The 22,750-nt window shown below is 46.4% G+C and overlaps 1 protein-coding gene across 1 annotated transcript; it reads right to left on the bottom strand.

Moving 5' to 3' along the window:
* Positions 1–5,647: 5,647 nt before the first annotated feature.
* LOC105185289 (uncharacterized) lies at positions 5,648–21,115 on the bottom strand. The gene is made up of 3 exons (XM_011144662.3): positions 19,826–21,115; positions 7,345–7,543; positions 5,648–5,766 (listed from the first exon to the last, which is right to left on the bottom strand). The coding sequence occupies exons 1-3, from the start codon at positions 19,898–19,900 to the stop codon at positions 5,648–5,650; spliced, it is 393 nt and encodes a 130-aa protein (XP_011142964.1). The 5' UTR covers positions 19,901–21,115.
* Between the last annotated feature and the right edge of the window lie 1,635 nt (positions 21,116–22,750).

Here is a 22,750-nt window from a genome sequence, read left to right as displayed (position 1 = left end):
GAATTTCGCGATATTTTTCCGAGCCTTGAAACACGCCGCGACCAATTTCGTTGGTCGCTCCTAACATGAAAAAATAATAACGACAGACGACGCAAGGTACGGCCCCCGTTAATAAAGTGTCAAAAGTAACAGAGAAAGAGATTTCTTGCCGCGTTAATTTATGGGTCTTCGTCTTTCGAGATGGTTACATTTCGACTGCTACATATTTCTCTTCTCCTTTTTTTTTTTTTTGAATTGCAACATTCCCCATTCGCATTACGCAGCGAGATCTGCTGTAATAAATATAGTATGTCGAATCTCGAGAATTGAAATTATTAAAAGTTAATCATTAAGATCCAATACATTTGATTTTCAACTAATGACATCGCGTGCAGCAATGCTATAATAAAATGCTCTATCGTCAGAACATTGTCGAAGAATTGTAGACAACGGCGATTGCTTAAGATGTCTCAATGAATGTCCAAATGTCCAAGTTTTCCGACAAAATCAATTTCATATATTTACAGCCTAATACATATATTATCAATTTCTTTTCGCGATGAGGTTATTGGCCGTCGATTCGAACATTCGCCTCACTTATCTGACGAGTAATTTGTTTCGTCGGTGAGCAATTCGACTGAGAGAGATCGGAAAGAACTTTCTGTTCCGAGCCAATAAAAAGATTGAAATCCCCGTTGGAATCTTTCGCAATGACGATCGCGCGGTCGACGAGTCGAACGAGTGTATCGAGTTGGAAATCGAACGAACGCTCCGTCCATCCGCGAGTTACGATGTACGCGATGCTCCGGCGGCCCACATTCGCGCGGAAATCCGTCTGTAGGATTTGCCGTAATTCGCAATTAAAGAAATTGAATCTCTCCTCCTTATCCCACACTCGCTGCATCCTTACGCGCCGCATACAACGTATCGTCCGTGAGAAAGAAAGAGGGAGAGCCGAGCTCCGCACTGGAAATCAAGCCCTCTTCGCACGGCGACTGTCGCGCGTTCTCGCAGTCTACGTTTACATTTACTCGGTCCGCAGTTTACGACAGAAATAACGCACCAGCAGCACTGCGACACACACTACGGCGATTCTACAATCGCTTCGCGATTCTACCTCGCTCCTCGAGAAACGGGGCAACGATAGCTTTTTTTAACGCGCTTCGCTTCGATCTGCCCAGCTCAATCGTCCACTTTTCCCTCCACTTTCTCTCGACATCGCGACAATGTCCAACGATCTGCTCGCGGAATTATTGCGAGATAGAAGAAAAATACGTACGGTAAGAATCTTGTTGTATAAAATACGAATTATTATTATAATATAAAATTATATAAAATACGACGTATAAAATACAAAAGGACCGCGTCTCGACTGGAAACAAATCGTCAACGATTCGTCGAACGAAGTTAATGTCGTTCTTCGGATTATCCTTTTCAGTCAGTTTCCCGGCCAAAGCGTAATCTGATCATTCTCAGGAGAGGAACTTGGCGCGGGAATCTTTAGCACTTATCCCGATCCCGCGCGCAAATCATGTTAGCCTCGCTCAATAGTCTCGATCGCCTTCGTCGTCGACCGTTACGTCGAAGTCAACGCAAACAACCATTCCCGAGATTTTCTAAACGCTCCTGCGCGCCGAACTTTCCTCTCGAATTTATCCCCGGTTGACGCCAAAGGGCGATGTCGTTTCGAGTTCGATCGCACGAGAAACGACCACTCGCGATGATCGTTGGATCTTTTTTTTTTTTCTTTCAAAGCGGCGTTCGTCCGACAAAAAGGAAACTTTCGGCCGAATTTCCGCTATGTCCTCGCCGCTGTCATCTCCATAATACGCATTCGATACGATTATCCGGTTCCCTCTGAATTCCTAACTTCCAGGCTGATTTTCCTAGCGGACAAGCCAAACTCGACAGCCGCGCTTGAATAATAAATACCGGCATTAGATGGAACACGAAGCGGTATCTATACTATATGAGAACTCCGAGTTACGGAAATAAAACCGAGGGTGAGAGAGAGAGATAGCGACCTTTCGAGTGAAGCACAGCAAGTCGAAACATAAGCAAGAACGCGAAACTTTCCAGTAGTCCGGTGTATCGTCGTCTCCAGTGGAGATGGGAAGAAAGTCAGGGGGATGAGCAAGTTTCTAATGCAGGAAAAAGTTATCGGGCTATAGACACGAGGCGAGCTACACACGTTTAAACGAAACGACGATTGCACGTGATTCCCCGCAAGGTTGAGCGAAACTGGGGTCGCTAGTCTCCATCCATGGTCGGCGGAATCCGAATTAACGAGAGCTAACCCCAATCGGAATGCACCCGAAGAGGGAGGGAGGGAGGAAGGGAGAGAGAGAGTTGCTCTCGCCAGCTACAAGCACCCGATCAGATTGCGCTAATCACTTTCCACTGCAACACGGCGGACTAACGTGCCGGTCAACGACGACGAGACTCGTAAATGTCGGGACGAACATCGCGCGCGTTTCGTGCCGCAAAGTTCCACCGCTCCTCGCTCACCGCGGACGCAAACTGCCGCGACGCGCGGCGTCGCACTTGTTTCACGTCGCACCACTTAAATTAACCGCGACGTGCCGCCAGCCGGCGCACACACGCACACATGCACGCACACGTATATACGTATACACACACACACACACACATACACACGCTCGAGCGCGCACGCTCTCAGCCGGATCCTGCGAACGCACGCCGAGCGAAACTTCAGCGCAACAATTTTCGGCACAACAACGAGCCCGGCGAGGCGACGCGACGCGACGCGACGCGACGCGAAATTTCGAAGCGGAGGCGCTGCTCGCGAAGAAGAGGCGTTTGTGTTTGCGCTTCGCCGCGACGTTTTACGCACAACCATGAGCCGCGGTGGCGAAGCACGCGCGTCGCGGCGCGTATGCGCACTTACGTACGTGCGTGCGTGCGTGCGTGCGTGAGCACGCGGAGCCGAGCGCGTGCGTCGGCACGTTCTCGTCGACACGCGAGAAAACCCTCCGCGAGGAAGCCGCCCGCAGCCGGAGCGAAACGCGCGCGCGACCGTCTGCAAGGCCGTCGCGGTCACAACAAAACGTAAGGCTACACAGGGTACCACGAGGAGTGGCGGCTACGTGTCATCGACTCTTCGATCAAGGCGACATCTTGGTGCCGCGGGATCTAACCGCGAGCTCTAAGGGTGCCTGCTGCCAGGTGCAGCGGTTACCTGGTTAGCTGGTGCACTACCCTCAGGTGGCTCGCGTCGGCGTGCCAGCACGATCGAATCGATCAGGGTGGCTGCGGGGAGGATACATTTGGCCACAGCCAAACGCGTCGTGCAATTTCTTCCGGGAGATTCGGACTCTCTTGTTCAATCAAGGACAAACTTGTCTCGTACCTCGCGGACAGTCGAAGGACAACCGCGTCGGGCGTGAGACAAAGACTCGAAGCCTAATTCTTTCCAGACGATATTTCGGCTGATGCACCCTTCTTCGCCATGCTTCTCCCCATGCACATCTTTCATGGGGATCGACGTACGTTAACGGGAAAAGAGAAAAGCAAAAAACTTCGGATAAGCGATATCTGTCCTTCGGAAAGGACAAATTTTGTCGCGTTGTGGGAGGTGCGCGCGTATTTACGAGGAAGAAAAAATACAGCCGAGCTCTGTAAAATCAGCATGTCGGCGCGAAAACAATGAGAGGTTAAACGAGCAGCTGTCGCTTCCAACGATTTCACCCCGGCCGCGCGCTGTATTCATTATTGAAAAAATATCCCGCTGTGACGTTTATGTTACATTATTATGTCATTATGCAGTGGAATACGATCGATCCAATCATCCCTCCATCCACGGTATGATAAAGGTGTTGTTCATTCTACATTATATACGCGATGAGGGGGGAGGAGGGATTGAGCAGCTATTAACGCGCGCGGAATTTGATCTCGTCCGGGCTTTTAAGTATCATCCACGGATTTTGTGTTACCCTCGCGCGATCGCATCTTTCCCGTTTTGCCCCGAATAAAGAATCTAATCCACTTTATTTCTCTTATCTTCATTCGCCCGGTGCGCTCTCGGATAACCTTCGGCGAAGATCACTATCGACGACGACGTCCCGACGAAATGAAGAAACGAGGAGTGACCAAACGGAGCAAGATAAAGGAAGCTCGAGCGTGTTCTCGTTATCGCGAGCTGCAAACGCGACAAACGTGTCGAACAATTCATTGATCGGTGCGCGAACATTTGTATCGACGAGCGAGAACTGAACAGCTCTTTCGGTACGAGAGAGACTTTGCGCGCAAATCAACGGAAAACGTACCACCCTACACCTTACGGTCGGTAACTGACTGGTGAAACAAGGTAAGAGCATCAGTGGTCTCTTTCACATTGTAGAAACAGCAAACGCGTCGGGGAACTATTGTACTACTCGCCAAAAACGCTGAATTACCGACGAACGCGATAACGCAGATGCGATGATAAGTAGAAATTCGCGGACGGACGGACGAACGGATTCTCGTTTCTCTCTCTCTCTCTCTCTCTCTCTCTCTCTCTCAATTGTCGATAAGACGAAGAGAAGCTCGAAAGCTGATAATGCAGCGCGAGCGCAACGGAAATGTCGGAGCAACGAAAGCTGTTCAATATTTATTGGGAAATTGTCAGACCGCTCTGCGTCTCGCGTGAGATATGCCGAGCTGCGGATGAAACGCGCTGGAAATGAAACGTACACTTGGCGTATCGTAACTGAGATATATAATAATAAAGGCTCCCGTCGATAACAGCCAGCATGTTACTTAAGCGGCACGCAGTAAATTCAAATATGTTATCTTGCGCTCGCGCCCGCGAACGGTCAAATTGTTGATTAACGAAGTTATATCACCACGATCCTTCGACCGCGCGCGGCGCGGCGAGAAATCCTTGATGGATCACAGCTTATTTGCAGCGCTCCCTCGCTCGCAAAGTCGAGAGAGCGCCTTCATAAGCATGCAAATTTATGTTAACGGTGACATACACAATCAAATTACCATGATAATAACATACATATGGATCCGTTTTCTAACGGAAGCGCCGCTTCCTGATCGGCGAGAGGAGTTAATCGAGAACGTCAAGGTAAATAGCGAGGAAAAAGTATACGCGATGCTCGCGCTGGCAGTCGCACCGCGCGCGACTTTTGTGTGCGCGAGCGCGCTGGACGTTAAAATTTTACGTCCGACGGAAAACGTCCAGTCACGGGACGTAATAACAATCGTCGAGTATCAACGGCTTCGTGCAACAGCGTACTTGAGACACGGTAAGCGCTCGAGTTTTACGTTCGACGGGGAAGAACCGCAAATTGTCGTGACATGCTTTATCTCGGGCGTATTATGATTTCCCGCGTGTGCGATTCAACGTGGAGCGCTGGAAGAAGTCGTCATCGCGCTCTAATATCGACAAACTAGATATAAACACGAGCGAGAAGCATAAACAAGAAGAAGAATCCATCGAGAATACGAACGAAAGGACTCTCCTCCGAAGTAGCTCGAAGAGAGAATTTTACGAGGAATATTCGATGCTTCGAACATCCGCTTGGAGGAGAATCGACTCTCTCATCGATCGTTCCGAGCAAGTTCCGAGAATTTATCGCGACCGCGTCTTGACCTTGCTATGCTCGAAGTACGGTATTGCGAAATGGAAGCCGCGGGAAAATGCAACATTCTGTTAGACTCACCCAAGTGTACGCCATTCCCCGTCTGTCGTGGTCGTCGGCGCGGAGGTGCTCCTGCTGGGAAGGCTGAGACGAGGACCGATGCGCAGCGTCATAGGACGCCTTCGGCGCGAGTAATCTGAAATAATCGAACGCTACAGAAATCTGCGGAGCCGGCTCTCTCGTGTGTCTAATGTGCACACGTAATCTCCCTCGCGGGAGCCTCGCGGCACCATCATACCGCCTGCCTGGAAGGCAGGTGCTTGCGAAGGAAACGTCGATTTAAAGGGATTACCACGGCGGGAATTGAACGTTGACGATAATACATCTCAAGCTCGTCGCGCGCGGATAATGCAAAGCGCGTTTGTATCTTCTCGTAAGAAATATATCGAATTTTTACAACCGTTGCTCAAACTTGAAGCTCGTCCATTAAGCCCGGCCGAAGAGTTTACAGACAAAATATCGGTATCACATTTCCCAATGATATTGCCGATATCATATTAAAAGCGCAACCGTATATTCCGTACATTTCGTACGTATTCTCGATATGATTTTGTCTCGACGCGGGTGGAAGAGGAGACCCGGTCAATTTTTGCAAAACCATCAATGTTTCTAATTTCGTCTGCAAATTTTCAAATACCGGAAACGGAGCATTGAATATGTATACACACTCAAAAAAGGTAATTTCAAAACAAGCGGAATCATCTAAATTTTAGAGGATTTTATTCTTATATACGGTCTCAAAAGGATTCCTCTAAGATTAAGAGGAAAATGTTATAAAGAGGGATTATATGTTATATGTATAATGCAAATCTTATTGATTTTAATATAAATTTCCTCTTATACACAAATTGTTGAATCCTTTTTTAAGAGGATTATTATTTATTTTTACTATACTTTATTCTTACTGGTTAGTAGTTAATTTGAAAAAATTATTATAATATATAGCGAAAAGTAATATATATATATATATATGTGTGTGTGTGTGTGTACTTTTGACTCCAGTTCTGCAATAAGTAGGCACGAATGAAATAAGATCATCATAACAAACAAATTTCCAATCAGTTTTGTCATGGACTTCATAGCTACAAAGATGTTCACCATAACTATAATTGTATGAAACATAGTTCAAAAGAAAGAATGTATTATTCAACTTCTTGCAATAGATTATAAACTGTATTTAACCAAATATGGGTAAATTATCTTTGTTATATGTTACAACAACACATATACTTTTTCTTAAAAAGTGTTCCAAATATTCTGACCCATGAGCATATGATTATTTTTTTGTTCATGTCTAGAGGTACACATGACTGAATAAAAGAAGCCGACATTCAAATCAACATATTCCTCTTCCCCGTAGAAGAGGAAAATTAATTGATATAAGAGAAAATCCTCTTGAAATAAGAGGAAAACAGTTAGAATAATATCTAATAAATTTTAGATGAATGCTTCACTTTAATCACTTTGTCAAAATCGAGGAATCCTTTTTCTGTAAAAGATTTCGCTTAGAATATAAGACTATGGGAAAAATCACTTTACAAATAGAATACTTTTTTTGAGTGTAGAGGAACATATTTCGTATTTTTTATGCCCGTTCGCCCGATTATTCTCGACCATTACGAAAGGTACGTAGATGAGACCGATGGGAAGATGTCGTTTCTTTTCTTATGTGCGTGCCTCGTATCGTGCGGAATAAACAATGAGAAGATCTTACCGTTCGCGGAACAGAGCGAGTTCCGGCCGTGGAGGACGTGAGGCGACAAGTATTGCGAATGTGGATTTGTGGGGGTGGGCGGGTTGGTTCGGCATAGGACCGACGTGGTGGTCCATGGCGGTGTTGCACCTTGCACGACATTTGTTTCCGTCGAGACAAGGGGGATCTCATTGGTCACTCGCACTTCTATTCCCACAGACTGTCAACAAAAGCAACAAACGTACACGAAAGTTATCTCCGCGTGTTCTCCGAGACAATTCGGGTCTAGGTAGACGTCAAGGGCCAATTTCAAGGATCGCTTGGCAAGCTCATCTCGTCTAACTCTTTCAACGCACAACGTCAATCTCCAGGTAACGAGGCGTCGTCTCACTTTTCCGTGCCCGCTCCGCTCTATTATAAATATCAGTTTGAAATTTGATATCGTTTGCCGGTCGATAATGCCGTGAGCGCGCACAGCTCGCTGCTCGCGGATACGAGTGAGAAGCGAGAGCGAAGCAGGAGGCGTTGCGCGTAGCGCAGAGCAGATTGCTTCGTATAAAAATAATTGGTAAGATGACGATATTATTTCGTGCCGAAATAGCCGACGAATTTCCGAGAATAGTCTAATTAACGAACAAGGCTCGCGCAGCATGAATAAAAAGGAACTCCGTTATTGCGACCCCTTTTCGACTTAACAACGAGACAGAAAGGATTACGTTTGTATTACGTAGATGAGATTAAAGGTCCAACTGTTCTCGTTAACGGTATTTTCGCATTCCTCTCCGCTTCTATCTTGAGCGGCGCGGAATTCAACGTGAGTTTCGAAATTCAATATAACGTTCGTTCGTGCCTCCGAATATCGTTAAAAGCCCATCAAACTCTTATTATCGATAATAACCGTTATCAAGTAATCTCGCTGTTAACGTTAATGCACGACGAAGTTGTGTCAAATGTTAACAACAATGGAGGCTACAACTGCCAGTATACATTAGGTGAGCAAACAAGTTCTGAGCTTTAGATTTCATACAACCGAAGTGACAATTTAAATTTGATTTATCTTCCCGTCCTTTTGCGATTTTAAAGCCTTGACGTTTGGCCTTTTAAAATGCCATGTTGTTTGGCGTTTGATGCACATAACCTCAAAAATCAGTAGTGTTCACGATGGCAATAACAAAAGAGCAAGCATATTCGATTTTCCATCCACTTCGCGTTTCATCTGAACAAAAATGTTGCTGAAGCCACTGAAATGATTTGTGCTGCATATAGAGAGAACGCTGTAAGTCATGCCACGTGTAAAAGACGGTATAAAAAATTTCACCAAGATTTCAGTCGTGAAAATAAACCGCGTGCTGGACCGCGCCCTCAAAAGATTGAAACGGACAAACTGCAAGCATTGCTGGATATATAAACTCTACGCAAAACTGAAAAGGAGCTTGCAGAGCAGCTTGGCGTTACGCGGCAAGCCGTTTCCGCGTACGTTTACATGTAATGGGAAAGGAATTTTGCAAGGAAAAAGCTCAGAACTTTTTTTGCTCACCTAATATTTAATGCCAAAACACCGCGCGATCGCACGATCGAGTCACGGGATAGCGATTGACAAACTGAGCCCTTCGAGAGCCTTCGCAGCCCTTCCTCTCTTTACGTATAACCTCTTCCCTTCCAGCCGAATCAAATAAACGCACCTGCACGGGAGCCACTCGTTTATTTACCGCGGCAAATATTTATCCACAATGTAAAGCTGCTCTATTGCCTGGCGGACCTCAAACCGTAATTGCATATCGATCGAAGGGTTTCTCACAGCTGTGTTTTCTTTCCCCGGCGTGAAACTCGCGCGCTTCTCTCGCAAAGCGAATCCCAATAACGGATAACTGTCCCTCTGAATCGTTTATTCAGTCCGCCGGACAGGCCGAGTATCTTCCGACCGTCGTCGTGTTCGCCCTAATCGCTGTCTCGGGACCGATATTATGAAAAAAATCGTGTAAAGTTGCAGAGTAAAAGGTGGACAGGGGGAGGAAACAAGACGAAGATACGTCGGCTGAAGAGTGACGATTGTCACAGCGCGCTGACAGCTTCAAACGCTGCGCACACACACAATCGCCGGGATTGTGTGCGCAGCGTTTGAAACTCCGTCCGGCCTGATAAGCATCGCCCGAGCTGGAATTATTCGGACGTTTCCATCGTGAAGACTGACACCGCACCGTGGACATTCCATATCCGGAGATAATCGCCGGCCGCAGTTTCGCGCAGTTACAGCGTTAACACGCCCGGCGAATTTTAGCCGAGCGACTATTCCAATTGAAAAAATTATGTGCCCATCTATCCCGGACTCACTACATGAAGATTAGGCGAAACTGTATAATCCGGAAAAAGAGCGCGAGCCCCTCGCGCCCTTTGCGTCCGCCTCTCGAAGAAATCTCGGCGAGATGACCCGAGCGAGGAAAGAAACGAACGAAGCGGAAGCGGGCGAAAGACATCGCTGGACGTGTCACGGTCGACGCGCCTCACGTATTCGTTTTCTTCGAGGCTTTCTTTCCAACTTGTCGCGCGTACATCTCGGGGGGTGCAATACACCCGCACTACGTTCGACCGAAAGCACCTGCGAGAGTAAACCCGTCGACCTCGGGGACGACGTCTCGTTATCCGCTCGCGACGTCCTCAAACAACGTTCTCCGGCATCTTGTTAACTAATGGACCGTCGTGAAACGTCCCCGGGCGCTGCTCGAAATAAACACGACGTATATCTTATCGGGGCAATACATCGCGACGGTTTCTGCAGATTCGCGCGCAAAGGGCTACGAGGTTACATCTCGCGCGAGAGGACGACTCCGGTCGACGCACAGTGGAGCCCAGATGACATTCTTCAAAATTCTCTAGAGACCTGGATTTCCCCCACCGATCATCGACACCAATGAATGAGGTTGATCCTGAATAAATTCTGAAGAGATCTGTCTTGCCAAAATTAAAAAAAAATTTTTTCTCGAATTACTAGCCGCAAAAAAGAAAAAATTATCGTTAAACGCGAGAAACTTGTGAAATACTCATTATTCGACACTTATTTCTATCTAATAGCGTATTCAGCGGATTGAAACAGCGGAGGGCAGTCTGAAAAGTTTTCGGCCTAACAATGAAAGGGAACTTTTTTTGCCGTGAAATATCTTTTATTTTTCAATATAATCTCTTGAAACTTCAATACATTTATTCCAACGTTTTTCCAATAATTCAATACCATCATTAAATGGTGATTCCGGAAGGTTCTTTTCGCTCTGGTATACAGTGGTGGATTTAAGTTTCACCAACAGTTATGAAACGACGCTTGAAATCCATTTTATTTTGTTTAAAACGATCCAAACACGCTTGAGAAATACACGCATTTGAATGCGTTTTTGGTCAATTGTTAACAAATGCGGCACCCATCTTGCACAAAGCTTTTTCAACTGGTGCTACTACTCGAATGATTTGACAGATCGAATAAAATTTTACATGGGTTTATATCAGGGATGCCACTTTCCAATACAATTATAGTTTGACAGTTTCTAATGCCATGTATGCGCGTCAGGTCGAGAACTTTTCAGACTGCCTATGTATGAAACCAATCAATAGACACCTCGACGAGATTTATCGATCTTGAACCAGAAACCCATTAACCCAAAACTCATATGCCCAAAATACAAAAACATCAGATATAGACCTGTTGTTAAGTACAAAACCGAGGGATTTTGAGTGTTACGTCCATTAACCTAGGAATCTATCAATCCGAGAACTTTTTAGCTGAGCTGATGAGCTTTGAAATTCTGAGTTTTCTAAAAGGTGATTATAAGTTCTGGGGTTTCGCATTTAGTATCATAGGCTCGAACCCATTGAGGTCGAACCCTGTAGAAGACACTGTACTTTAATTAAACGATAAACTTTTAAGACGAACCCTGAACCGATAATTTGTTCAAAATTTCGGCTAGACAGATCTCTTTGGAATTTATTCAGGATCAAGCCCTCATCCATCGGTGTCGATGATCGGTTGGAAATTCAGGTCTCTAGAGAATTTTCAACCAAAAAATGTCATCTGGCCCCACTGTGCGACGTGGCGTGTCATTCACGACGAAGATCGAGCCGAGGAGGATTCGCGCATTTCGCATGCAACGCGAAATGCGCAATGCGCGCGAGCACAATGTTAAGCAGACAGCATAAATAAACAGAACTTTTGTATCGGTTTAACGGGAAAAGTTGGACAGGGTGACACAATGCGCGCGCGCGCGCGCGTGTAGTTGCGTCCGCTCGAGCGACGATCGCGCGGACGCATATACAAAGCGGATTATCGCGCAATGTATGCGTGCAGTAAAAACAATACGATTGCATAAGCGCGCCGCTTCGGGCGGCGATGCCTACGGGCCGGGATATCTACAGGTGTTCGTGAAGCGCATAGCAGAATGTAGACAGCGTCACCGGGACTGCATTCAGCATGGACACGTGCTCGGTTCACGAGCCTCGAAAATCGATAAACTAGTAACATAACCTATGCATACGTAATGAGCCGTTATTACCTGGTTGGGCAATAAAAGGTCAACCCCTCAGCTTGTAAAAGTGGCCTTCCCTCTCGGCGTATCCCACGGGATGCGCCGCGCACGATCGGAGCCGTCGCTCCCGGCGTCGCGAATACATCCGCCGAATCCATCGCACGGTGTCTCGAATTATACGGCGGCCGTTATGGCGAAAGTTGGAAAGATCGTGCTTGGGAAAATGGCGCGAGGGTCGGAAACGTCGGCGAGTAAAACTCCGCCGAGTTTTCGGCTGACTCGCGAGGGCGCGAGGGCGTTCGTTTTTAGACGGTTTTAGACGCGAGAAAAACAAAAGAAGCCGCGTGTCACTCGCACTTGATGAAAACGGCTAGTTTACGTGGGAAAACAGAGACGGCATCAACATTGGACGGGACCACCAACGCTTGACCGCAGCTAACTGCAGATTTTGGGGTTTCGATATCGTTTCGGATATCGTGCGAAAAAATGGCTGGCGTGCCTGTCGCTGTGGAAGATTTTTCAATGTTCAAAAACAACCACATCCGCGTAAACAAGATGCCTGTAGGGCAACACTGATCCTTTAAAGCTTTGATCATTTAAACTAACAAACCAGGCTGCCTCGTCTCGGCGGGAATTCTCAAGAATCGACGTTATGAGCGTCTCACACTGCGAGCGAACGAATGAACGCTACACACACCGCCGCCGTCGAGAATTCTCAAAGGGCTCGGGCTGACGTCCTAATATCCTCACGCAGCACACACCGGCGTCTCTCGTAAGGGCAAAGACAACTTGCCAGCGTCCCGGCAAAGATAAATTGAACCGCTGCGCTTGATGGAATTCGGTATTAACGCGAGGGGCACTGCGCGCGGATGTATGGAGACAACAATCGATTGACGAGCAAGGCCGACGTGAACGACAAACAAGATCGTCCAAGTGGCCAGAGACAGTGACTCAATCTTCCGAATCTAGCCCACGCTACTGCCTTGGGACTCGGATACTTGGAAAATTGACGAATAAGTGTACACCGAGGAATCCTACGCGCAACAGCGGTTCCGTTCAATCTTGAAGAAGCCAAGCAGAGAGCAATCTCAACGTAAGCCTCTGTCCACTTTAAGATCTCATCTCCTCGATCCTCGAGAAGGAGTTCTCAAAAAATGTCGCAAGTATATTAATTCTTATCTAAATCGAATCCTCTTCGACGTCGATCAGCCTCCGTCGGATTCTCAGAAGTTCCTTAAAGTCGGTGCAACCACTGTTGTCACATCCCGACGCAACTTGAATCTTTTTCCCCGCATTTGCAGTCTACAGCATCTCTATAATTGGCGCGATAAGGACATTCTCCGTGCTAGTATCTTCGAAGGGAGCTATCCTACGAATAACTCTCGACACGACGGTGAGACGAAGGCAGACGTGGCTACGTCAAACAACCCCATCGCCGGGCTCGCTAATTACGCGAGACCCCGCCTTTCGCACTTCCGCCTGCCGAGGGCGCATGTTTTGCGTGGGGAAGCGGACTCGCCGCGACTCACAAATACACACGAATACACATCGAAAGGCAAGAGAAGGCTTGCTAAATTACGCTGAAAGTTCCCCTTCAATGTCTCGGCTCTTCCTTCCTTCCTTCCTTCCTTCCTTCCTGATTTCATCAGGAGTCCTGTTACGGGGATAAAGGGGGAAACGTACGTTTCAGGAGTCCCTTTCGGAAACATGCCACATCCGCGTCGCGTCGGGAAAACCAATTCGAGAGCACACACAGCGCGCGTGAACGCGTTATCGCCGAGTTATCAGCAGGCTCTTGCTTTTTCATCAGTCGCAGCGCGCATCGGCGGTACACACGAGTGATTATCGCGCGAAAAATCCTTCGACTCGTTGCGACAGCGAGGACGACCTTTGGCCTTCCCGTACTCGGGAGGAAACTCGAGATCTCATCAGACGAGAGCTCGGTTATATCCTTCGAGCGACGCGAAAAACGGTAAAAGGAGAAGCAATCGTACGGGGATGGGACGCGCGTTTATTGGTGTCCTCTCAGATTAGCGAGTCCCGGGCAATACGATCTCTTAGAATGCGGAGCCGTGAAATCCCAAAGCGACCAGTGGAACGGCGAGCGCGATGAGAGAGCCCGTTAATTGTTTAACGTTTGACTCTCGGCGCGACGCACGTCGCAGCAGGGATTTAACGCGTAATGGGGAGAAATGAGATGATGTGTCACGTGCGTCACTGCGTTCGAACTTTTCACATTTATCGGAACTCGCCGGGACTCGTTGAAACGAACTTTCTCCGGCTCATTTACCGCGCGAACGCATTCTTCCAGATGAAATGGCAAATGACGTAATAACCAGCTATAGACGCATCGCGCCCGCGGTATGGAAAAAATATAAAAAAACAAAGTGACAATTTTAACGAGCGACATGCGAATAACAGGAACGAGGAGAATTTCGAGGGAAGCGAAAAGTGGACAGGCGAATCTGTGCCTGTTCCTGTGCCAGAAATAAGCCGGATTCGCGGAAAAATTGTTCGGCCGCGAGCGGCTGATGATTAATTAACGGGTAATCCCTGTTTCGCCGCGAGTTTATATCACGCCGACGCGAATCGCCCCGGCGCGAATTAGCAGCGACGAGACACGAAAAGGACGATTATACACAACACAGCGGCACTCGGCAGGCTCGCTCGCCGAGGTTTCACCACGCGCGTCCAGGGAAGCTTTCAACTTCGACTTTCCCCGGCAATAAACCGACGCCGGTACAAGGCAAGTTAGACGCGGCGAACTTGCTCGCGATTCGCAAGCAGTTCACGGGGAAAATGTGCGACGAGCTCTCGTAGCTTCTTATCACCCGTACCGAGATCAAAAGGACGCGGGAGAAGGAGGCACGAAGTCTGCAAGGATTACGATAAAACGACGAGCAAAGCGTGACGCATCCGCGCGCGCATACATGAGAGAGAGAGAGAGAGAGAGAAAGAGAAAGAGAGAGAAAAAAAGAGAGAGAGAGAGAGAGAGAGAGAAAGAGAATACATTTTAACATTCCGCGAATCTCCGTAGCTCCGACGTGCCGAAGGTGCGAAAAGGGAGCGTGTCGTGCCTTCGTTAAGCTCCAAGGCGAATTTCTCCGAAGTGACTAAACGCGGGATCCAGCTATTAGCAGTGTGATATCTGGCACAGTGGAACCAGACGCGATGTCTGTCGCAAACACCGCGGAGCTGTCAAGTTCGCACAGCAGCGCGCTACGATGGGGAGAGGTGGTCCTTGGTATTATTTACCACCTAGGAAAATTAATTTTGACAACACACGCACGCACACGTACATACGCGCCGGATCCGTTCCACGACCTTACGCGATAGCAAATTATGTCTGCCGGTGCAATGTAACCCCGTTTTCATGGTAATTATAATTTATTTGCAGCGCTAACAAGTTCTGCACCCTCTCCTCCCTCCCCCGCGCCGTCGCCCACTCGCCCTCCCGTCCGCTCCTTGCTCCTCCCCCCGGGTGGGTGACGCCATTGATTTTGTGACGCAATCTGCATCGCGAATATCACGGCACAAAACGTGTAACGCTATTTATTACTTGTCTTTCTCATGATGGTCATATTCGGCTTGAAGACAATTGTAAGCCATTTTAACTTTCTTTTGCCGTGCGTCTCTCTGAAACACCGAGCGTTACCGAGTTTGTGTGAGCCTTTGTGTGAGACCGATTCGAGGTCGAGCGGACCTATCCGCGGGTGTTAGCGGGTAAAATATTTTCTTGAAAAATTAACGAAGAAATATGATTAAAGCGCGGAAGGGTATCCCAGAGGAATTTCAAGGAAAGACGTCGAGGCTGTTCGGGAAGACCGAAAGACGTACGCTCGAGTGGCGCAAATCGGGAAAAGTTGAATGAAATCAAAACGCGCGCCAAGTGGCGAGAACAAACGCGATTGTCGTCAATCGACCGCTAATTTGTGAATTGTCGATTTTACCATGGCTCGCGAAAAATCGTCACGTCTGCCGCGTGCAACAGAATCGCACACCCGACGCTCTCGATCTACTTTGATCTCGCATCAAATTTGAACGCAAATTAACTCTAACGAGGTGAAATTAATTAATTAATCAGTTAACCGGTAACATTGAGTCGCGCGCACAGCTACAATAGTATTTCCGCGACTTGTGTATCGGTGTGACAGAAGGTAAACACGTCTGTTGGCTTCCGCGTAAACACGAACGTGTATTAATATCCCTTATACATGATGGATCGTTAAATCGCGAAATTAATACGCAAATTAACCTGCAGGGGCTAAATTGCGAACAAACTTCACGGGATCTCGACCACAGAGAGACCGTGCATTTGAAGCATTATAATCTAATCGACTGGGATGTTTGAAAGAGTTACACAATCCTGGATATTGCCTCTGCATCCGCATTTATCGAAGCCAGATTGTGCGTGACGTTATTCCGCGATATAACTTTATTATCCCACACGGGACCGAGAGGGATCTCTTCGCAACTTATGAGTCGCGCGAATTTAAATGTTGCAAAACGTGCATGTGTAAAGCTAAAGCTGCACCACTCGAAACGCGATCGTGGGACCGCTCCTTCAAATTTAATGTATCGAACATCTTTCTGTATGTCTGATGATCCTCTTTTCCGGATCAATTTGCTCAGTTAGTCGCGGGATAATTTATTTAGTGTCATCTCCTAATTTTTTAGGGAAGTTTGGTGCATCGTGGGCGACTCAAGAAAAGCATGTATACGAAATTTTCCTGGGAAATGATTTTGCGCGTGTGTGTATGTGTATATGTGTGTGTGTGTGTGTGTGTGTATGTGTGTGTGTGTGTGTGTGCGCGCGCGCGCGCACATATATCGACATTTTCGTATATTTAATTTCATAGCCGAGCCGCATTGTATTCATTATGGCCCAGTAATGATTTTGCATTTTATGGACATGCGACAATGGAACAGGCGTGCATTTCCATGAAGGACTTCATTTGAATGAAGCTACATTTTATTTCTCACTCGCATTATACTAATAAGAGAGAGAATCATATGTAAATAGTAGTAGAATTTGCACTCGTTTAAGTAATTGAATGTTGAACACATGGCCGCACGACTTCTTTCCGTGCCATTTTTTTCTGTTTTTTTTTTCAACGCACCTCTAATTAATTAATATTATCATATATTGGTAACGTTAATATGCGCAAAAGGTACGCATTTTCGCAAGGACCGTATATGCTTCTTCGTTCGCTCCGCTAATAACATGTAAACGAGACCAAAATTGCGCCCACGGTGCGGCCTCGTGGGCATACCGGTAACTTTACGGAAAAGGGGCAAACAAAGCGACATGGCGAGCGGGGCGGAGGCTCATAATTAGATTGTTGGCTAATGGGGGGAACACCGCATGCGAATAAGTGCGCGACATTACGCACTAAGCGTGAGGCACTAACTGAATGCTCTTTCCGAGGAGACGACGTTTAAACTCTATTATTATTACACGTGCGCGTTCGAAAGGTGTGGTGCGGAAGTATTTGGGGAAAGGCAACTTGATCAAATGGGTTATCGCCATCCGCTGTCGACGTTTCAGGGTCGCGTTTCATGTGTTTCGTGTATCGTACGCGAATTCAATCGCACAAAGGCAGGTTAGGGAAATTGGTTCACCTTGTATCGCGAAATTAACAATTTATTATTACTCGTGAAAAACGAGGCAGCTTAAATTTGATCAAAGCGAGGGAAAGAGAGAGAGAGAGAAAGAGAGAGAGAGAGAGCTCAAAAGGCATGAACAAGTAAACGTTTACAAATTACACGTAGAAATTTAACGTTTGAAGAAGCGTATGTTTATACCGGATGTGTTGCTGGTCTTCTACATTCGCAATATGTTTTGAAATGAAAATATAAACTCGCGCGACCTCTCTCTCTTTCTCTCTTTGAATCCGTAGAGATATAAACTCGATTATTTAGTCAAGCGAAATGCTTTGCACATCGGTAGTAAAGCCGATTTTATAACATTTTTTTCAATCGTTCTAATATTTACACCGCGTCACAATCGATTCGGGTTATAACATCCGCACACACAAACGGTTGCAAATTTACCTTAAAGAAAGAGCGTAAAACGCGCGCGCGAATAACTCGTGCCTTAAAAAACTTGCGCCGTAATCGCGAATCATCTTGCGAATAAAAGGATTACGAAGTTATTTTAATCGTAACTCCCGTCAAACTTTAATTCGCGATACAAAGCGCTCCTCGAAGTAGAGATCTTAAGTCGTCGGCTATATTGAGATTTATTGCATCAAGCAAGCTGTGCTTTTCAAAGTGTATATCAACCGATATAGCGCACTGATTATTAATGAAAAAAAAAGTAGATAAATAAAAAGCGCGCGCGCGTATGTGTGTGTGTGTGTGTGTGTGTGTGTAGAAGAACCAACAAGAATTTTCATTTGTTCCTGTCTTTCCGTGCATCGCAAATCTGCTCGACAAAACAATCCGCAAAACAATCAAACAGTGGAAATTGAAAGTTTGATTGACGGTCCAACAGGTTCTCGGTTCTATTCCCGATGCTTCTGCGCTCGCTGCAAACTTATCGATATGTATAGACATGATCCACCGAATTTAATTCGCGTCTAAGAGCCATTCAAAGCTCGATCCATTCAAGGAAGCGTAGAAAAGAAGAAATACGAGAAAATGAGAACATGCAATCTGGGAAACAATTACGGACGGCAATATGAAACGGAAAGAATATCGATAACCCAAGTAAAAGAGTAATCTATTTCTTTTGCAGATATCATAAAAGTGGCGGCTGCATTTCAGCAGTTTGATGACGTAACAACAATTGATATTGATAAATGACGGTAAAAGATAATTTAATATATTGTAACGCAATGATATAATATAATAGCCCTCACTTCGCCTTTGCAATACAAATAGAATATCTTCTTACACGAATTATCTGCACGATTGAGGGAAGATATAACATTAGGAAACGTAATTTCCCGCGTAAGCGTGATAGCATTTATTTCATTCCTCCAAATTGGCTCTTGATGTCCGCGTATATATCCGCGCAGCAAATAATTTGTTAAACAGTGGCGTAAGTAAATAAATATGTGACCGATGCATTTGGAATTTAAATGTATCTCGACTACACATACGCGCATGCGAATCACCGGCGTCGTGTCGTCGTCGATGTCGATAAATTACATCGTCAACTCTGCGCTTACAGTAGAAATATTCCGTGTATCCTGTTAGCTACATTTGTCGGTATCTCAAATTACTGAAAAATACTGCGCACGTGATACTGCGACATCAACGCTAATGTGATTTTACGTACTCATACCTTCCACTTGGATTTCGTGAAAACTACAACTGCCGCGAGATATAAATAAAATCAGAAGAAGTGGACTCACAGGTCCAGCATGCGCGAAAAATATTAATCGCTAATGTAATAATAAAAAGATAAAAATTTTTACGTACATATCGTACTTCACTGGATATTACGCATTTTATAATTCAAACACGAAGTCAAATCAAAAATATCTCTATGATGTTGCAACCTTTATTTTTATTATCGCATTTCGAGTAATGGGGAAAGTTATACGAGTATTTCATCAAATCGTTCAAATGTGCGCAAATAATTTTTTATAATCTTTTCAAGCGAATAAATGAGATACCGCAATTATGTGTCGTTGAGATACTACACGGAACAGCACCGTAGTCATCGGAAACTTAAAACAACCAAGCCTTACGGAGGGACGCGTGTGATCGCGTTGGCGCACCGTGTACGCCGCCGTCGCATTCCCCGTCACAAAAACATGGTCTTAAAATCGTCTGAAATTTCTCTCGTTTTTTCCCCTCTCTCTTCGACCGAAACAAAGACGTTACTTCGCACCCAAGAAGAAAATGAATTTTTACGCCGTGCACGCCGTGCGCGGCCTCGCCTCACCTCACCGCACCGGAATGAAGCCGCGCCGGCCACAATTACGTAATTACGCCATTGTTTCGGCACGGTAGACAAGACTGAAAGCAGATAATAAACTTACCTGCTGCATCGGGTACGTGGTGCTACCGAGAAGCAGATCCCATGCCCACGCGAAGATCCGCGCGCAAATGTGCATTGACGTCAGCACCACTTGATGCAACCCGCCAGCGCCGCCAGCACCACGACCGGCCGGATAATCCTTCGCACTGTTCACGTCCTCCGCGGCTGCGGCGGTCGCCTTCGTCGCGGTCTCACCACCGTCGTCGAAGCCGACGAGTCATATCTTTGTCTCGCACTCGCACACTCCCGGCCGCGCGCGATTTCGCCGGCCGGCGTTTGATCTCGAGCCCCGCGCGAGAGATCGACACGCTGCTTTAATTGCGGCGACAACCGACGTTCCCGAACGCAACTTCACGCGGCTCCAACGAGTCCGCCGACATGGTGTCGAGTCGACGAGGCTTATCGTCCGAACTCTTTCGGACTCGTCTCTGTGCAATCGTGCCGTTGTTCTTGTCACTCGAGCGCGCGCGACAATGATCGGCGACTTTTCCCGGAACGCATCATGACTTCGCGAAACTCACCGCTCGCGGAATACGGACCAAGGCACCGCGACGATCGTCACTTTGAACTAACTTCGCCGAGTGCGAGGCGATAGCCGATCGTACAGTGGCATCGAGACATCGACGTGGAAACTTTGGCTGCGGAACAAAGATGTCCGCCGATGATCCCGCGATCGCGATATGCACGCGCCCCATCGACAGCGATTGCAGCTAGGTTATCTCCGATCGCCGGAGTCGTCTCGATCACGATTGCTCAGAGCTGCGAGGAGAAGACGTCTCGTCGCCGAGAGGATTCGATGAAAGTCGTCATCGACTTGACGCGATCATTCGGGTCGCGGTGCAATGGCGGTGAATCGCTACGACGAGACGACGACATCGTTCCCGCGGAATACTCCGGTCCCGCCGAGTGTGACGGATCGTTGACACGCTCTCGCCGTTAACGTTGACGCGCGACAGTCACGTATTTATCAACACTCCGCGCACGACGCGAAAGCACCGCCGCACCCCGTGCGTAAACACGACGCGACCGCGAGTACTTGTTGAATGGCGTACCCGGTCAACTGCCGCGTCGCTCGGCATCATCACTGTGAAGTTGGCGGCGATTGACTTATTTAGCGGACATTGCGAATTTAAACGCGACGATTCAAATTTAATCCAAACGCGCAGACGCGCACTCCAGACGCTTTCTCGTGATGAACGAAACGACGGTGCGTGTGATCGACTCTTAAGCCTGATCTACAATATGCTCTTTGCTTTCTGCCTCTTCCTTTTTATTTCTTTTTCACTTAAACCTTATGTCTCAAGCGAGAATATGATAAAGAATAAAAAATCGGGAAGCAGAGAGAGAGAGAGAGAGAGAGAGAGAGAGAGAGAGAGAGAGAGAGAGAGAGAGAGAGAGAGAGAGAGAGAGAAAGAGAGAGAGAGAATCAGCTTAGACCGAGCTTTGAAAGGAAATGCACAATTTGAGGTTACGAAACATTGAATTCGTCAGAGATATTTCGCGAGTCAAGCATAAACGAATAGCAACGATTGGATCGTCCCGACATATAAACCGAGGGGAAACTTCGAGAATTATAAAATATCAATCACCGTATACCAAAAATATTGAAACTACAGCGACTCGTAGTCACACGACGTAAAATGGTTACGCGACTTGCGAAAGTTCAAAATAAATCATACGTATGAGAATCACTCACTGTTGGAGTCGCGTGTCCTCTTTAAATTTTATTGACGATGTAATGCCGATTGCGGGAAAAGGAACGAATCTCGCGTCGTCATTTCGATGCGAATGCGATTCACGTCACTGTCCGCGCGAGAAAATCCACATGAGGCGACTATCTTCGGTAAAACGAGTCTTTTCGAATATGTATCTTCGACGTTTTCCCGGCTTTAATGCCGATGTCGTTCGATGCGACGAGACGCTTTTCGATGATAGCGATTCGTACCGGTCATACCTTGCATGAAGCCTCAATTGTCCGCCGATCGCGATTTCCGCGTCAGTCACAGGACGACGTTGATCCGTACACGGGCAACAGGTGTAACACGACGCGCACCAACGGAAGACCGAACGATAACTGAAGAGCGGCATCGCGCGCGTGCCACCTACTACTCCTACTAGACGCGCCGGAGACACAATGAAACGCGGTGACATTGAGGACGTGCCAAACACGCTACGTAAACAGCGAGAATCTTGTATGAAAAAACCGCGATCCTTTACTTTCTTCGGACGGAAAGTGGTTTCTGCGTGTATACAGTTCGGTCTTCAGTTTTCCCCTTTCATGTATCGAAAACGTTACACACACATATATCGAGGAAAATTCGACGAATAAATTCTCAGACCCAATCGTATTATTCGTGACTTGTCAATTTTTATATTGATTTCCTCGAAAGTAAAACCTCTACGACATGATAAAATTAACTTCACTATTTGACCATATGAAATCATCCTTTCTCGGTTTGTATCATGTATTTTTTAAACAAACCGTGCATTTCTCTCCTGGAGAAAGGATGCTTGAGTAATTTCACTTGACAGTAAATTTTTAATATTAATGCTATTTAAGTCCTACTCGCTGTTTTATCTTACTCGTCGTAGTTAAAATGATCAAATAATATCGTTAACATAATATTAATTTTATAGAAGTCTTTTCTATGATATATATTCTATATATATATATAAGTTTTTAACGAATATAATTTTCCTTTAACTTAATTAAAATATAATTTCTTTTTTATTTTTTGTACTTAATATGTTTTATACTTAATATGTTTGAAAAGGATTCATCATATTTTTTATTCATGGATCTTGCCATTTATTAATATTTCAATAATAGAAGGGATTAATCTACTCTATGAATGAAATACGAGAAAGTACAATTTATATCAACATATCGCAACAAATAAATGCGAACAATATTAAATACGTACAC

This window comes from Harpegnathos saltator, unplaced genomic scaffold, assembly GCF_003227715.2.
Source record: "Harpegnathos saltator strain DR-91 unplaced genomic scaffold, Hsal_v8.6 scaffold139, whole genome shotgun sequence".
Classification (NCBI taxonomy): Eukaryota; Metazoa; Arthropoda; class Insecta; order Hymenoptera; family Formicidae; genus Harpegnathos; species Harpegnathos saltator.
This window is presented reverse-complemented; position numbering and strand designations above follow the sequence as displayed.

What these genes read in the sequence shown, in the direction of transcription:
- LOC105185289 (XM_011144662.3), bottom strand. Translation starts at nt 19,900, where the DNA reads ATGCACATTTGCGCGCGGATCTTCGCGTGGGCATGGGATCTGCTTCTC. An exon ending in CCACGTACCCGATGCAGCAG is followed by an intron (nt 7,544 to 19,825) that starts GTAAGTTTATTA and finishes TTTTGTTGACAG; the next exon opens with TCTGTGGGAATAGAAGTGCG. An exon ending in CTCGCTCTGTTCCGCGAACG is followed by an intron (nt 5,767 to 7,344) that starts GTAAGATCTTCT and finishes CGATTATTTCAG; the next exon opens with ATTACTCGCGCCGAAGGCGT.